Source organism: Amphiprion ocellaris, chromosome 3 (assembly GCF_022539595.1).
Source record: "Amphiprion ocellaris isolate individual 3 ecotype Okinawa chromosome 3, ASM2253959v1, whole genome shotgun sequence".
Lineage (NCBI taxonomy): Eukaryota > Metazoa > Chordata > Actinopteri > Pomacentridae > Amphiprion > Amphiprion ocellaris.
This window is the reverse complement of record NC_072768.1, coordinates 12,078,128-12,096,228: the sequence shown is the minus strand read 5'-3', so window position 1 is coordinate 12,096,228 and position 18,101 is coordinate 12,078,128. Positions and strand designations below refer to the sequence as shown.

The 18,101-nt window shown below is 37.2% G+C and overlaps 1 protein-coding gene across 3 annotated transcripts; it reads right to left on the bottom strand.

Annotated features, from left to right (window-relative positions):
- Positions 1-126: 126 nt before the first annotated feature.
- bnip2 (BCL2 interacting protein 2) lies at positions 127-11,209 on the bottom strand. Of its 3 annotated transcripts, none has more exons than XM_035952960.2 (11): positions 10,171-11,209; positions 7,392-7,487; positions 7,213-7,280; positions 5,552-5,728; positions 3,821-4,003; positions 3,536-3,638; positions 3,325-3,456; positions 3,115-3,201; positions 2,924-3,022; positions 2,345-2,401; positions 127-855 (listed from the first exon to the last, which is right to left on the bottom strand). In XM_035952960.2, the coding sequence occupies exons 1-11, from the start codon at positions 10,536-10,538 to the stop codon at positions 798-800; spliced, it is 1,428 nt and encodes a 475-aa protein (XP_035808853.2). In that variant the 5' UTR covers positions 10,539-11,209; the 3' UTR covers positions 127-797. The 3 variants fall into 3 exon arrangements, with proteins under 3 accessions (XP_035808853.2, XP_023136348.2, XP_023136349.2); XM_023280580.3 differs by having other exon boundaries at positions 2,366-2,401; XM_023280581.3 differs by lacking the exon at positions 2,345-2,401 and having other exon boundaries at positions 10,171-11,207.
- Between the last annotated feature and the right edge of the window lie 6,892 nt (positions 11,210-18,101).

Below are 18,101 nucleotides of genomic sequence, written 5' to 3'. Positions count from 1 at the left end.
TATTAATGCAATCTTGTCAAGCATACTTAGTGTTTCATCACTTTATAGTCTCAGCACTGTCTCCATCTTGTTACAACTCGCACTAAATGACATAAAATAAATAAATAAAAATACAATACAATGGGGTCTGGATCTATGGCTTTACTCGGAGGAAATAATAAGACCTACATCTTTGAGATTCACAAATGTTCAACCTCCACGAGTCAGAGGGTACATTCAAGTGAATGGCAAAAAAAATACAACTTTATTTTCCCCAGGCAGGATTTTAACAGAGAACATCAGCAGTGAACGGTGAAAAAGGTGCCGTCAAAACTCGCTCTGTGAAATCCCACTCGGTGGGTCAAAGATGTAAAATGCAGTTTAAAATAGATCAACCATAAAAATATATTAATTTCTCTCCTTTGACACCTTTTGAATATAAATATACATATGTTTAAATGTAATAAAGCAGAACATGCACCAACCACTTGTAACAGAGTGCCTTAAATAAAGTGTAGATACAACAGTGGACTAGGAAACACCGATAAGCTAAGGTTGACAGGATATACCAGAGTAAATAAAAAGGATTAAAAACATTTCAGACAGCATGTGGACACAATGTTGAAGATCAAGCTGCTTGATACACAAATACAGCAAAAAACAAAAACAAAAAAAGTTCCATGATGTAACAGGCAGCATCGTTTCGCAAAAGGCACTTTTCCTGACACAAAGAAGTCTCCAGTCACATAAACATGAGAGTGGCTGCAGTTCTAAACATTCTTCATCGTTCTCCTCCACATCACGCAGTGCGAGCAGGGTCACTCTGGAACAGCAGCAGTGGCGATCTCCGCTTTGCCGTGCATATCTTGGTCGATTCTGCAGACAGAGTCAACAGTGATCAGACGTCTGTGTGACTGGGATGTCACCTAACACGCTCACACAATTTTTGCAGAATCACATCCTGATATGTGATTAATACCTGAACATCAACACATAAGGATTTTTTTTTTGTGTAAATGCAGTGTAAGAAATTTTGGATTTAACCAGACCCATTGTCATAATACTAATAATTCCATTGTTACAATATACGCAGTAACTAAAAAATAATATCCATTCTCTTTTTCCTTCAGGCCCCTTAAATACCAGGTTCATTTGTACTTAAATATGTACTGTAGAAGGAAAGAACCTGCTTATCTGCATGTTTTCATCATCCACAAAAGATTGGAAATAATTGGAGCTGTTGTAGTTACAGGAATAGTATAATATATTGTATAAAAAAACATTCTTTTTTGCTTAAAATGCACTTAGTTTTTTAATACTGTCAGAAACAATGCAATGTGTGGGGCTCTGGTACATTTGTCTTTTAAGTTAATAGTCAATGATCCAAGAAACTTACGCAAATGAGTACAATTAATCGTTTCATACACTGTAAAAAAAACAATAGTTAAATCTCTTCTATCACCCTGTGAGTTCTCTAAAACAGCACAATCATTATTCTTTTCTAGTAATCTAACATTCCTTATCAGCAAATTTGTCAACTCAGCAACTGTACACTCAATATTTATCAGAAATGAGATTATTTCTGTGTGAAGGAGCTAGGCTGACAAAAGTCTGGAGTGATTACCAAACATGAGCAGGGAGTGGGTATGCAGTGAGTCATGCAGAGAGCTGTGTGAGTGAACAAGCAGTGTTCAGTGAGAGCCAGTTACTGAGGAGAACCATGTGAGGACATGGTTCAAGTGCAACCACACACCACAGTGACTAAGTCAAACTACTTCCCCGTGTTTCCACCCCATTCGGTCACACAAACGTTAACAAACTTCCCAAACGCCAACCAGATCAAATTCTAAACTTTTTTTAACCTTTTTACAAAACCCAACTTTCACACCAAAAAAATCAACTCATTCAGTTTTCTCCGAAATATTCTGGCTGGCTTTTGACATAACTTGACATGTTATGTCTTGCTAAAAACGAGCATCACAGTGGATAAAGGCTATCCTTTCAACAATAACATCTAAATGGATTACAAGTACATGGTACTTTTAACAATATATTACTTTGAGATAATAATTACACTGAGCATGATCTGGCTTTGTGAAGACCTTCACGTATTGGCTCAGAAAAGAAAACAATCACCAAGGCACCTATTTTTGAAAAACAATCAGTTATTCAGTTAATGTCTTAATCATCTGAGAGGAAAATGTGGTACATTCCGGAGGTACATTGTTGATTTTGGCCAGGAGGTAACAGAAAATCATCCAAATACAAAACTGCGACGAAGAATTAGGTGTCTTGGTGCATTTCCGAAAGCCAACTGATCATTTCATTGTTAGTTAAATGAAATGCAAAGGATGCGGAGACTGACCCTGGGTGAAAGTGCATATACCTTTTGTGGCTTTTCCTATTTTTTTCGTCGTCAAACCTTAAGAAGGGGCAGGGAAATGGGGTTAAAGAAGGGAAAAATACACAGCCAACAGCAACCACAGATGCAAAAGAGCAAAACATTGTACTGAGTCACGATGATTATTTGTGCTGCCTTTTCAAATGGCCTGACAAGACAAGGACTGCTGAGCATTGAGCCACATCAAGGAAGAACACAGCAACAGAAATTCCCCAGCATGAGATCAATAGTGATGAAGAATATGTTGTTTAATAGGAGTATAGAAGACAGTCAGATTAAATGTTTTCAATAGTTATGACCCTATATATAATGACACTTCTCAAAGAACTTACATGTGGTATAGACTAGCCACCCAGGAAAAGCACAAAGCTGCAGCGCCACCTACAGTAATACGTGAATACTTACTTAGAAAAGAGCACCACCTTTTCATCACTAAATATAAATCTGATCAGAAGGCCCGAACCATAATTCTGTTTATTTGAATTTATTGTTTTAACTTGTAGACACCATATGAGAACGGTGCTAATGTGTTAGAATACTTACTGTTTGATACAATCTGGTATAGACACGTACTCCATTGGAACTAGTTCAGCAAGATCTGTCAAGCTGTACACGTACTTGATTTTCTGACTAAATTTGGAGCTGTAAAAAAGAAGCAGGAAATGTCAACATCTGAAAATTACCCAGAAATAGCTTCACTTGATTGTTTTAATGACCTTAAACATAGCAGTTACCTTATAAAGGGTTTTGTGAGAGCCAGCAAGGTGCGAATAAACCAAGAGGGGTGTACAATTATCAAGGACTTCAAATTCTTCCGTAACCTGGATAAAAACAATGACAGAAGTGTGTGTCAACTGATTACACAATCTATGTAATAATGCAAGTCTTTGCATTGTTTGTTGTAAAAACTACTTGTTTTGCAAGCTTGGACCACTCAGAATTACCTCCTATCGATCTGCTGGTAACACTTTCTGAGCCAGCCGACAGTTGGCATCTTTTTCCGAGATGTTGCCCCGTTTAAATACACAATCATATAGTTCTCAGCGACCAAAAGCTCCAGTGTGCCGATGACATACCTGCCAAAGAAAAGATCCCATTAGCAATGGCTGTAAATTGTGTGCTATACAGCCTAATGAAACTCAAATAAACACTCACTTGAATAAATTGTCCATGATGTATCTGTAATTTGGTTGATTGCTCTCAGGCATAAAGCACACAGCAAACACAATTATGGCATTCAGACCATCTCCATAGTAGCCTGCAGTGAAAATTTAAAACGTCAATTAACATAAATTAATGTTGCAACATGAAAATACTTTGTCAAAATTAAATTTGATTGTTTTTGCTTGATTTTTTTGAGGAAATACAACTCATGTCAAACACTGGACTTAAAATTACTGCATCTATATTATATTTGTGCCAGCATCTAATGCCACTGACCTCCATGACTGATAACCCTCTTGTAAGGTTCAATAGCCTTCATGTCCACTCTGTGCTCCTGGTCTCCAAAACGAAACACCCTCCAGCGTCTACCCTCCTCCCTCTCCTCCAAGGCTGAATACTCCTGAACCGACTCCACACCTTTCTGCAGCAATTCTGTGGTTTTCGGCTTAGGGAGATCATCTGAAGAAGAAGAAGAAGAGTGACTTTAAACCTACACACTGAACATTACAACCCTTGGATGTGATCAAATCAGATCATTTTGATCAAAAATGTCATAAAATTTTAAGATCACTCAATTTAACATATTTTAACTTTCCAATCACATGCATCAGGCTTTTGGTTTTTGCTTTAATCTTTTGAATCTTGATGGCATGCTTTTTCTCTAAATCAACACCAACAATCAAATCTTCAATTGCATGTCTCCCTTTCACTATTTTCTAGGAAAGTCCGTGCTATCGTACTGTACTCCATTAACATGGTATGCCACGGTATAATAAATAGACACAAATGTATCAAAGAAATACTCGCCATACACCACGGCTGAAATATACCTGAGGACTTCTGTGCATCTCCTGCAGAATGATTAGCTGCATGACGGGCAGAATATGTTTTCCGCATATGATGCAGAAATTAAGCAGTGTTCAAATGATCACATGATCACATTTATCAAGCATGCAACAAGCAGAATCAAAAATAACTAAGTAGTGCAACCAAATCACAACAACACATCGTTATGAGGATTTTCTGTTAGCAGCTTATTTCCAAAATTAACCTAATTTATAATACTGGTATGTGTTTCTTTTTCAGAACTACCCCTTATCCCCAATATATAGATCTACGCTGAAAATAAATTCAGGTGGCAAAATGCCAAATATATATGCCTCCAATTGGATACTAAACTTATTAGGTTCATATTTATTATGCTAAAATGTATTACTTTGTTGTTTAATTTCTTGTGGTTCCTGTAATATGCGACACACTGAATGACTAATAATCATTAGCACAAATGCAATGTTAAAATGGCTGATATCTGACAGCTGCAGCATTCCACTGCTACCTAAACCACAAGTGACAAGCTGCTATTGTTTCTTCCAACATAGGAAAATTTGAGAGAAAGGAAAATGGCACAAGCAAAAACATAAAGTGAAAATGAAAGGGTGTGAAACACACAAAAAAAAACCCAACCCATGATTTGTTTGAAAAACTGACAACATGATTTGGACAATAAGGGTTGATTGACTCATGGTTTGCAGTAAAGAAAATGAAGGCTGTCCATGAGACCTTACCACAAGGAAGAGAGAAACCTGTTGCTGGCCTGCAGCCTGTTTCCAGGCACAGAATGGAAACAATTCTTCCAAGTGAAAAAGAGGAAGGCAGCAGTTTGGAAACACAAAAACAACAAAGCATATTTTAACTACACTGCAGGCAGTCAGCTGCCTAAGCAAACCTGTAAAATGAAAGGAAGAAAATGCCAATGGATACTAAGAACCAGGAAATAAAAGCTTCTGTTCAACAAGCCGGCCATTAAACCCAAGGACAGAGCTTTTATAAATATCTATCTTGGATATTAACTTGGAAAGTTTTTTTGCACCTCCCATCTTATCATCTAAAGTTTAATATTTAATGTTATGTATTAATAGGGCAAAATAAAACAAACAAGGTTGAAAGATACTTCCTATGGAATAAAGCTAAGGTCTTATCACTGTCTTCACAATGTAAAACCCTTACCTTCCCATTCAAACTCATTACTGTTGTCTGATGGAGTGTCGATGTCGTCCAGGTCCAGCTCTGTGCTCTCATCCAGCTCATCAGAGAGAAGCGAACCTTCACTGCGGTCCAGTGTAAGACTGATGTCTGGAGCTGCGAGCTTTTTCTTGGCCTTCTTGCCATGGGTCATTGCATAGCCTATTGTAGATATCAAATCATTAGTTGTTATACTGCTTGTGAGAACAATTTAAGGATAGGTTCAGATTTTTTATAGTCAGTAATAATAAAATATAATACTAAGTGATACTACTTCTTTTACTGGTACTGCTTATCGATTCACTACTTTAATGGTACTCTTAATTGTTCTTTTTATTTTGCTTTTTTAGACCAAACATTTTCTTTGACAGTATTTTTACTCTGCGGGATACATAGTTTACATAACAAAACAGAATACTTCTTCCACCATTGCTAATTCCAACATTCAGTAAGAGAAAGGCTGAAAACAAAGCAAGACAGAGCTTACCTAAAGCTCACAAATCACTAAAGCCCTCTGCTCTGAACGCTCTGGAAATGTGAATTTGTGAAAGATGGTTCAGATGATGCTTTGACCATTTCAGACTGAATTTATAAATGCACCCATCGGTAAACAAGCAGCTAGCTAATGGCTACTTTTAATCACTCACTCATGTTCATATAGTTGCGTTTAGGGTTCTAGGCTGCTAGCATACAGAACATAAGAGATGAACTACAAGCTATTCCGTGGAAAACTGCATTTCAGCGCCTTTAAGAGACAAACTCTCACTCAGTGTTTTAATGTAATGATCAAGTTACCACACTTGAATGCAAAATACTTGTTGTATTTGTGGCAATAAGTATGATAAGCATCAACTACAGTGAAGTGTAACCATACTTCTGAATGTTAACTTCTCCCTAACAGCGTCACTGAGAACAGGGTGTGGGTGTGTGTGTGTGTGTGTGTGTGTGTGTGTGTGCATGTATCAAAGACAGAAAACTGGCCTCGCCCTTTGCACACTAGCTCTGACGCATCATGGATGAATGTGAAATAGACTCGGTGAGATAAAACATGCAACATAACATTTATGTAGCAATGATATATAGGTAATTATAATGTTGGAGCTTATTGATCTCTGGTCATTTAGCCCCAGGACATGTTTCATATCAGTGTTTTGATACACAGCCTTACATTTAAATGACTGGGGACAAGATTTCAGAGAGCTTGTTTCTGTATGTTCTGAAGCTCAGCCTCATTTAATATGGAACTTTAAAAGTCTGAGTCACACTAATAAAGTGGGACTTTTATTGTTACTCTTATTGTATGACAAGATTCAACTTTACCCCGCTTTTGTTAATATCATTCCATTGCAGCTCTGCAAAGAAAACACTGCCTGAGAGGATTTTAAACTCAAAAAAACACCTCAGAAAATACCATTTTCCATGGGTGTTTAAATATGAGGCCTCAGGCTGCTGTTGCAATGTACTACTTTTAGATGAACTTTACAATACACCAACAAGAATGAACAATAGTCATTTCAGCAACCAGTAATTCTCTTAACATACATATGCGACACGTGTGACATTTAAGATTAACTTTAAAAAAATGTGAACATGTTCCTTAATATTCTCCTGCAGCAGTGTATAGTGTAATACTGTACTGTCAATACCAGGGTCTCCCTCCTCAGAGGTTCCTGCGAAAAGGTCATCTTCAAGCTCCTCTTCTTCTGGGAGGGGCCTAATATTCAAGCAGAAGGTAATCTTGCCTTCAGTATGTCTATGGTGCATGTAACTTCCAGAACATATGACAAAGCTATGAAGTATGATCCATGTGTGACTGAGACAATACCTTGGGAAGTCCTCATCCTGCCACTCTTCCTTAAGTTCAACTCCTTCCATTCTTAAGCGCGCTTCAGTTGTGGCGACTGACTCTTGACGCTCGAAGCTAAGAAAGAAAACACAACAAGTTTACGCAATCTTTTAATCTTTATGGTCTCGAATTGTTAAAAGGTTCTCTTGAGCTCCGGATCCCTTTGCATCTAAAGCAGGGCAAACAAAGATTATGTGTGAAGCCCAAAGACATAATTGGTCATCTTTCAGTTGTGACTTGTACAATCCTCAAGGGATTATGGAGGAAATGTTGAAGTTCTACTGATTTGCCAAGAGTCAAAGGCAATTTTTGTTCTCGGGTTAATACCCCCAGCAACTAACAGCTTCACAAAGTTAGTGGATAACAAGTATACCAAAGCACATAATTATACACTCTGCAAGGAATTGTGTAAATTGTAATAAATACCAAATTATATCATGAAAAAATGACTTGATTTCATATGGTGAATAAATGATGAACAAAATTTCCATTTTTAACCTTCTCAATAAATCATTTATATATGCTATACTGATATGTAAAGGATATAATTCCTTTCTTCTACTTTCAGTCTGAATGAATGAACCTATGAGTTAGTAGATCAACATATGAAATTTGATGTAAATACTATGTGGTTATGTTGGTTTTTAATATTAAGAAACAGAAACATCTTTAGAACTAACAAACTTTTCATGTCACTTTTGCATTCAAGCACTTTTTGCAAAACTAAAGCAGCATTTCCTGTGTTCTCCTTCAACTTCATTTTTTTTAACTGTATAATAAAAGGCAGAAACAGGTTTTCATGTGCTGTAGCCAATCTCACCAAAATGCTGCATCAACTCAGGGAAAGTTCTGTTCATGTTTGGCAGCTGGGCAGCATAGCTCTTAATCATCACAGCAATCCTAAAAGCTAACATGTCCTCATTGCTTTTTGTTTCTCCAATGAACCAAAGTTTGTGTTGACATGAGAAGAAAACAACCATGATACCTTTGTTATTACCAGGCAGTGACTGGACAGATGCTGTGCATTGCACTGTTAGTCCCATGCTCGAGAATCTCCTCAAGAGTTTCAGCTCACAACTGGCCATATAATCAGATCACTGGCTTCTTGAAAAGCTTACAAGCTTAGTTTATAAACCGTAAGACTACTAGCTAATGCTGACCATGGTATCAGTATCTGTGCTGTACAGAGCTGGCTTTGATGCACTAATCGTGTACGCGACTCTATTTGTGCTCCAGACAGAAAAACATGCTGGGCATTTAGTGCTCAACATTTCATAAGGTATCAGTGTAGCTGTCTGCTTATACACAGCTCTAATCCCCACATTACAAGTGAAATCCAACGACTACAGGAATGTGGTTTCCTGAAGAGGCACCTTTGGAAATAAAAGTGCACTGGTTAATTGGAATTAGCTACAATAGGAAGTCAAGCGATAAATGACAGTTTAAACAACTACAGCAATAAGGAAGAGCTAAATTAAGATGCAGATTGATGGTGGATAGTTTGACAATGGTGACACCTCTTGGCCAAGACTTCCCTCAAGATACTTCACATATACAATACACATTCTACACTAATTTAAAGAAATGTCAACATCAAATTAAATCTGTAAAAACATGTTGTCTATCAGAGTTGACCAAAATTTTCAAAAAGAATTCAGGTTTCTTGATCATGATTGTATCAACACTGAAGGCACTATTATTCTGTAATATGATTCTCTTTTTCATCCGCACATTTTCTTTGCTGTCTTCCCGTTTTATTATGAACGGTGTCAGGATTCATTATTGTGGTTTATCTCAATGTAGTTCACTTTACAGCAGTACGCTGCAGTCTGGTTATATATGTTGCAAGAGTTCGAGAGAAACAGTCCGAGTTCCCCAAGCATGATCCAGTTTATGACATTCTATGATACATAAATCAGTCTATGTTGGAAAGTGAGTGGCTTATTTTGGTTTCAGTGAAGTTCTCTTCAAGTTTAAATTGATAACACTTCTGTCAGTAAAAGTTATTCTACATGAGGATTAAAGATGCAAGAGCACAATTCATATTACGGTAGGCATTTCTAAAAGTAATTCAAATACAGATGTGCAACAGTGTTGCAACTATAATGATGCGCATAAACTTGTAATGAATGGCAATCTGACTGATGCTGTGTATGTGAGGTTGCTTCGCTGTTGTTGCTTTTGTTTACACTGTGCAAGAGAAGTAAGTGTTCATTTAACAATATGGTAAGTTTTGATGTCCAAATCTATAATGCTTTTGTACTGAATTGCATTATAATGTAGTATACCAGCCTTGGTCTATCATGCAACTTCACTTACTTTCCTGGCCAGGCTGCAAACAGCAAAATGCCAAAAGGCTTGGAAATGATAAGTCCCCATCTTTTATTAATGCCTTTTTTTCAGGTTAAGCACTAATTTGGCTTGCTGAAAACAGGTTATATATTTAAAAGGAAGCACAGGATCCTGTAATTATGTTTCTTTCTGGGATCTGTGTCCAACAGTTAGGTTTTGCCTGTAAGAGAAGGTCTTCACTTAAGAAGCTGGACACATAAATAGAATAAAGTAACAGAGAATCTCTGGTCTGTCAAACAACTTTCAAACCCAGTGCCCTGAAAAACATTAGACTCTAACATAGACTGTCATCTGTCGTAGGTGAACAGTATGCTGGGAGAACAGCGTTCTTGCATTGGAACGAGGAAACCTGAACCTTGCTAATGTTTTTAGGGCCGGGTAAACACCAAAATGTATAAATACAGACCTTCCAACGAGTCCAGATGGTGACCGTGGCTGAGGAAGGCCGACTGGAGTGGAGACTCTCTCCCCCGACTGTGTCCGCACATTGTCTGGAGTTGTCCTTTCCTGTGGCGTACCTCTTGATTTGGTTAAACTGTCTTCATATGCCTCTTCTCCCGTTTCAACTGTAGATGTTGTGCTATGTTGCAATTCGTTTAATTCCTCGTCATCACCTTCTCCCGACACCCCGGAAGATGAGGGACTGGAAGTCTGTTTGTTGGCCAAATCCTCATGAGTCCTCCTGGGTTTGACAAACTCTTGGCTGCTATTGTTCAAACTCGTATCACTAACACCCTTCAGCACCGCTTCACTCTCAATCACATCCGATGCCATGAGTTTCTCCGGTCGCCCTGCTGCTGGAGCGGGTCAGAGTTAAAGAGTCCGACGGAAAAAAATGATTAAAACACCGCCCAGCTAGTTACCCGAATCAATCAATCTGCTAAGTCTGACTTGCACAACTTCTTTAGAAGTTTTTGGCTAGGTGGCTAGCTGACGTCCGCTGTGCAGCTAAACAAGAGACGTGTTGCTAACAGCTTGCTACGGCAACTAACAGCATATCTTATTAAACAAATAGTGTCAAATGTCGCACGGGGTGCCCAGATAGTCACCTTTTCTAAATGCGTCACAGTGTGAACTCGGGAGTCCAAAAGTGTGCTAGCTTTGCATGAGCAGCGGTCCTACTTATCAGCTTCCTTCCTTCCTCCAAGTCAGAATGCTCTCCTGCGGACGTAACAGACGTTAGTCACGCTAGCTTCGGGGCTACAGTAAGCTACCTTAGCCAGCAGCCACAGCGTAAGGTAAGCTATGCTGTCCACCTAACGCCTACTGTTGTCCATTAAATAAACCCAGCTGTCAACTAAGAAGCAATGTCATTCAGTGGGTCCATGTTAAGCATAAAGTCACCTTCAGCTTGCGTAAAATGCCGAGTTTTCCGGTGTCAGTCTCAGCAACGGCAGAATTAGCTGTTTGCTAGCAGCGCTAGCGAACACTATGTTGTCGCTCGGCCACCTAGCGGTACCCAGCGTTCTGTGGAGTCGCCACTCGTGTTTCCTGCAGGTTTGTATCTGAACTTTCCACTTAAATGTCATGTTAGAGAGGTTGATAAAATCTCGAAACATCGGCGGCCTACTTCTGCTTAGCAGACCTCAGATTCTAAACTGATAATTGCACAATTTTCAAGGTAAACGAGCGTAACGCACTGCTTCAGTCAAAGTTAAGCTAACCTATTTTGTTTCTATAAAGCTTATCTAATGTTCAGAATCACTTCAGTCAATTTTATCACCAAGCAACACTTTATTTACGAAGATTTTAAATTGGAGAATTGGAGTTTTGCTGCGGAACAGAAAAGACTGACCTCAATATTATTTATATAGCACCTTGTCATACACAGATGTTATTCAAAGTGCTTTACAGGCAAATGTAAAACAAACAAAATATAGGTACACAACAAAATTCTAATTAAAAATGTAATAAATCAAATACAGTAGAGACAAGTTGAAAAAACTGCACACAGATTTATAGAGTAATTAGAATTCATCGACTAAAACCAAGAGAGACAAGAAGTGAGGGAAATAAAAGCATGTAAGAGAAATATACACCAGTACAGTACAATTGAAAGTTGATGAGACAGAAACTTAAGTGATCAAAAGTGCAGACAGCCTTCACCTTACTTTTAAAAATGTTCACATCAAGTAGAAAAATGTATAGAAAGATCAAAGATTAGATTAGCAATAAGTATAACAAGACAAATTAGAAGTGAGAGTTACAGATCACGCAAAAAGCAACAGTATCAAAGCTGTTGAGTGTTAAATGATAAAAATAATGTTATTTAAGTGAGACAGCTGGATAAACTTTGCAGGAAAGTGCAAATTATTCACCCGGGGCTGTGCAAAATATGTAACCAACTTCAAATGTGCAAAAGGATATTAATAATCCAATTTAGAATCTTGTGTAAATGTAATGCATTGAGTCAGTATCTATGGTAACAGGTATGGGGAGAAAGCTATGTCTTGGGTTTTGTTGTTGAGGCCAGCTGCTTTTGGAAAAGTGTTGAGAAAATGTTCTGCAGTAATATAAGGAGTGCTGGTGAGCTAGATCTGTGATTCTCAAACTTTGTGGCTTTGAGTTAGTCTTATTTATGATAATGTACAAAGTTATAATCACATGTAAAGACATACCTTTGGTATTCTTGTTTATTTAATAGTAATTTCAATATCCAACCCTTTAACTTGTCCAGGAGAAGAGATGCAGGTACTGGTGAGGAGATAAACTTCACTCATAAAGCCCCATAACACAATACTCCAGTTAAATAACTAATAATAATCAAATCAAATCTGATGTGTGTTAATGACGAAAAAAAACACAGTCCATAGCCTAATGATACCTTATCCAGCTACAACTTACAATGAAACAATAAAACAGTAAAATTCTTCTGTTTATTGCTACACGGCTACCGGTTATATTTTTGTTGGTATTTTATTTATCCGAGTAGTAATGTTCTATATGTAGTTAATGGAAACACTTACACGCAGTCATGTCACTGCTGCAAATATCCTGAAAAATGCTGCTGTAGCCTGTGAAGATTCAATTTCCAGTTTCAGTCTGTAAAAAATACTAAAAATAATACTTAAGTACAGTTATAGATAGACCTACTGACTTTATTATTTCCATTTGGTGTTTCATTTATATTTTTGCGTCAACTTTATAATAGCAAGGAAGTATTACTTTACAAGCTTTCAAATATGTTTATCATATTTAGTAGTCCAGTGTTTTTTTATTATTATTTTGCTATTTGCAGCTTTAATCCAAAAAAACATTTATTTATTTATTTAATTTTCTGTTTTTTAAAAGTAAGGACACTGATTTATAAGTACCAAACAAAAATACAACAAGAATCAGACAATGACAGTACATTACAGTTAAGAATCTATAATTACTCTTTTATGGTTATATGTAGCAGGGATATTTTTTTATTTAAGATCACATCAATACATTTTTAATTATTTCAGGACGTAAAATTAATAACGTTTCTAGAATTTAAATCTATGTTTTATCTTTACCCCAGTAACCAACATTTACCACTAGGTGGAGGCAGATGCTTACACTAAGCACTATAATCTTGGGGATGCATTTGTTGATAAAATGCTACTTTAATCCCCTTGAAAAGCAAATCCTACCAAAGTAGGACATGTAGTGAGAAGAAATCCGGCACCTGAAAACTACAACACTTAATTTCCTTAACTATCTGAATTATGCGGTGACTTGCTGCTGTCTTCTGTACTTCAAGAATAATTATTTGTCTTTTTAACAATACAGTTCTTAATATGGTTGGAGTCATCACTCAGGTTTGGTCTTATCATTAAATATTTAGTACAGAGGATGTCTGTACTGCAACAAATGCCTTTTGGGGATAACTATAAGTCCCATTTCATTTTCAAAAAGAAAAGGAAAATCAGCTGTAGATTTAATATAATGATGCTGCCTGGTTAATGTTTCCTCTGTGTGCAGCGGATCATTCAGTGTAATTTCTAATTAACACATTGCTATTTACTCTGCTGGATCATTAGGCCTCATCACAGAAGGATAATCCAGGCAAATTGAGAGTTTATGCTTCCCTTCCACCTTCTAACATGGTGCTGTATGCTAATGTGCCATGTGGAAATTATCTAACAAATTAAGACAAATGTTGCCAGTTTAGTCAAGAATAATCTATTGAGCCAGGTTTTACCATTAACATACAGTATGTTAAAAGACGGTTTTAACATCCAAAATATTTCTAGTAAACCCACTTAATTTATAAATCTAATAGTTGGTGCAGTTTTCCCCCTTTCCCTGGCTTTTGAAATTTGTCCAACAAGTACATGACAAAAATGAAGATTTTTTTTCTGCAACTGCTATCAAAATGAAATGTTAGGAGCAAGAAGGAATCAGTAGAAAGTAACTGTAGTGAAAGGGAATAATTGTAATGTTGTTGCCTTGTTAACTACTGTAAACCTCTTGCCTTTAGTGCCAGCTACAGACAGCTATTGTTGCAAATACAGTGTGTCCACTGTAGCCCAGCGGTTGGTTTGAACATTAAAAGCCAAAGCAGCACTGTCTTATTCGGGATGTATCAGGTTGATTCCTCCTTTTAAAAGTAATACAAGAACTCCAGATCTGGAGCAGACCCCCCCTTTCTTCATGAAAGGAGGGATGAGCGTTAGGATCAGAAATGGAGGCTGTATCCTATTTGCGAAGCAGAATCATTAGGAAGGTTCTCCAACCAATTTCCATAAGTGGGGTAGCGGGAAGTATTTAGGCTACTCGAAGTATATCACTAATGAGAAAAGACAAAAAGGATTCATGTGCATGTTTTATGCAATCTCTTTTTGGGTGTAGATGAATAATTATTTATGATTGCAAAGCCTAAAAGGGAGGCAAGAAGATAGCAACTGCAAAGAGACTGGTAAAAAATTTAAAGAGGAAGTTAAATGAATATTTAAGGGAAGATGAAATATTTAATGGAAACAAATGAGCAAAACATTTAAAACAGCATGATAAATAGTAGTGAGTGCCATTAAAACGGCCCTCATAATTTGTGCTATTTGCTACAGTAGCCGCAAGGTCTCACTTGTACTTGTAATGGTGTGAACTGAGGACTCCGACAATTGTTTTCAGCATGCCAGTCATAATATGAGGACATTGTGTCTGTAACCCAGAGCTGACCTCCTATCTGAGAAATATTAGCCTTTGATTCAGTGTCGTTTGTATTGATGCCACAAGGCAGAAACAATTCATGTTTTATTGACCTTCTCTATATCAGGGTTAGGGTTCTGAAAAAAATACATAATGACATAAATTCAGAATTTGGTTGCAGTTAATTTCTCAAGAGACATTTGTGCAATAGGAGTTATCATAACATCAGTGCTTAAGTCTGATACATCTACAGCACATTTTTAAAAAAATCACCTACCAACATCAAAAGAAAAAAAATCTGGATTATGTACCAGCACACGTTCATTTGTTTTCCAAATGCGAAAATAATTAAATCAGCAAACAAATAATTATTCAAGTCAATGAGAACAATTATCTCAAAGACGCCTCTGAGACTCGGATGTGCATACTGAATTGATTAATTATCTTGCTGAAGATAATTGAGTGGAGCTAAATCTTTGACTGCTTCCTCTCCACGTGCACTTACCTTTATATGAATCTAAAGAAAAATATCATTTCCACAACCACTTACATTGCGAACTTTTTTGTGTATGTTCTCAAAAAATACCATAGTATAAGGTCACTTTAGTAGCTATATTTATAGTTGTGCATGTGCGGTTATCTTGCAGCTACTGTACATTATTCCTGGATCATAAGAAAAAAAATCTAAAAATGTCCGTGGTTAGAAATAAGGGGCTGTTCATCTCTTAAACTTAAACTTCATGAACCTTAGGTTTTACGGCATATTCTAATCTTTATTAAATTGCCTATTAAATTTATTACAAATGTAGCAGCATTCTGACCTGTGCTCATCTGTCCAAGTTCAACTTTGTCAGCGGCGCCGTGTTATGCCCTTACTAACCTGTGGGCAGACTATTACTTACTTCTGAGTCAGACAGAGATCATTACCTCTGTGAATGATGGCAAGGAAGCCCGAGCCCAACAGCTTTATTTCCCAGCTCAACTCAGCGGACGCAAGCCATCACATCCTGTTAACAATTCCATGGCTCCACCATAAAGATAAGCTCTCTCAATCAGCCCCGTCTGTCCCGATCGCCACTGAAGGGCCATCAGTCATCACTACCCGGGAACGGGGCCCTCCTTATTCACTCGTGATTGACACCGTTTAGATGATTCAGCCAGAATCACCAGGCTGTTTATTTCCTCTGCGGACTAATGTACTGTTTTCTGATTAAGGGAGTTCATTAAATATTTATTTTTGATATCAGCATATTCGAGTTCATGTAATCAGTCTTTTCGCTCTGTGCAAATATTGGACCATTTCGTGTGGAATCTCACCGAGATGAATTAAGTCAGAGGCTTTGACATTTTAATCAGAGTGAACATAAGCAGCCAATTGTCACTGTCAAACCACATAAAGGTCATTTCAATTGTTAAGAATCTGCTTGCCATAACATTTAATCCGTACATCTTAATGATTCGTTTACATGTGAGATCCAGTTGATATTTTATGTATAAGCACACATTCTGTTCAAGGCCTTTTATTCTATTAACCTGTCCTGTCTTTATTAGATCCTTTCTAAGATAATTCCCATATGGCTTAGCCTTTGATAAATATGCTTTTAGGTCTACCTAATTAATGCATTCCGCTGTGATTTTCTTCACTTGTCACCCACTCTTTAACCTCATAGCGAAAGAACAGACTTTTCCTACTCAAATTAAAGGTCCTCTGAGACGCTGTACATGTGTGAGCTAATGATGTAGCGCGCTATACAACCTGATATCTTATCTTGAGGGCCTTGTTGAAATGTTTTGAATAAAAGTGAATTACATGACCTCGCTGTTATGCAGTGTGGGTATATTCCAAGCAAACATGTTTTAGTTTACCGTGTCTGAAATAAGTGATAATTCTGACTATTTTTCCAGTTTGATTATCCCATGAGTCATTTAATAGAGGTTTGGTTTTGTTATAAACAAAATATTATTACTAGTGCTATTTGCTTTGTGATGAGCCTCTCATTGGGATTGAGATATGTGTTTTGTTGTGAAATTACAGCCGATAGTGTTTGATGGTTTGTGCTAAATCTGGGAACTGGATTCTCTGTTGTGATTTCTAATTGGAAGTGCGTCTTTACATGAATTCGACTACGAGTAGAACAAAGCTACATTTAGATTCATGTGGGCACAGACCAGCAAAGCATTGGCATGGTGTTGAGACAGCGTTTTTGAAAGGACACAGGAGACCTCCACTAACTAAGTCTACGATTTCCAAATGAATTAATGCAATTCAGCATTTTTAAATGCACCGCTCAATTTTTCCTTTTCCTGCCAGCATAACTGTAATTTCCAGCCATGTGACCAAGGGACCATTCATAGTTATAATGAATGGGATAAGCCAGTGATCAGCATTTAGGCTCTTGGCCATTTTCTTAACTAAACTGTTTAATAAGAAAAAGACCAGCTGTACTCTGCAATACAATATTTTATGTCATATTTAAAATTTTTTAAAGAACATGCAATGCCATTATTTGCAATAATCCACCTAAATATAATTTGAATTATACAGCTGTCACCTGTTATTGTAAAATGTTACTGGAAGGTTTTAAAGAAGTCACTAAAGGATTTGTTGTTTGTTTCTGTGGTAACACATCCCAGGGTGCTCCGTCTTTACAAATAGTAGTCTTTATACGCATCCAGAGCAAAGGTTGTTTGGGAGAAACAGATAGTCTCTTGAGTAGTAAGATGCATGGAATAAAAAAGAGATAGAAATTAACATTTTGTTTCAGAGCATACAGAAAAAGCTGGAATGCAGATAGATTATTTTTTTTTGCCATGACCTTTTTTTCCAATAGGGGACATAGAATAATATCTATATGTAGATACAGAATTTTGTGTCATTTATTGATTTCAGATACCCTTACTGATTTATTACAAGCCTTAGGAACCTGTTACTCCCTTTGAAAACACTGGACTGTAGATTGGGGGTGCAGTGCTGTGATTTCTCTGTATTCCGACAGTTAACTGTATTTGCCTCGTGTGGCCATTAAGAATTAGAATTAACTTGTCACACTAATGTCCAGGGAGAGGTTGATAATGCAGGTCATTTATGAAAACATCAACTGAAACTGGGATTTTTCTTTGTACAGTTAATTTTATGATAAGCACAGCTTTTACTGTCACCTCCTGCTAAAACTAAGTACTAAGTAGCATTTGTTCTTGTGTATTGTTACTTTTGAAACACTA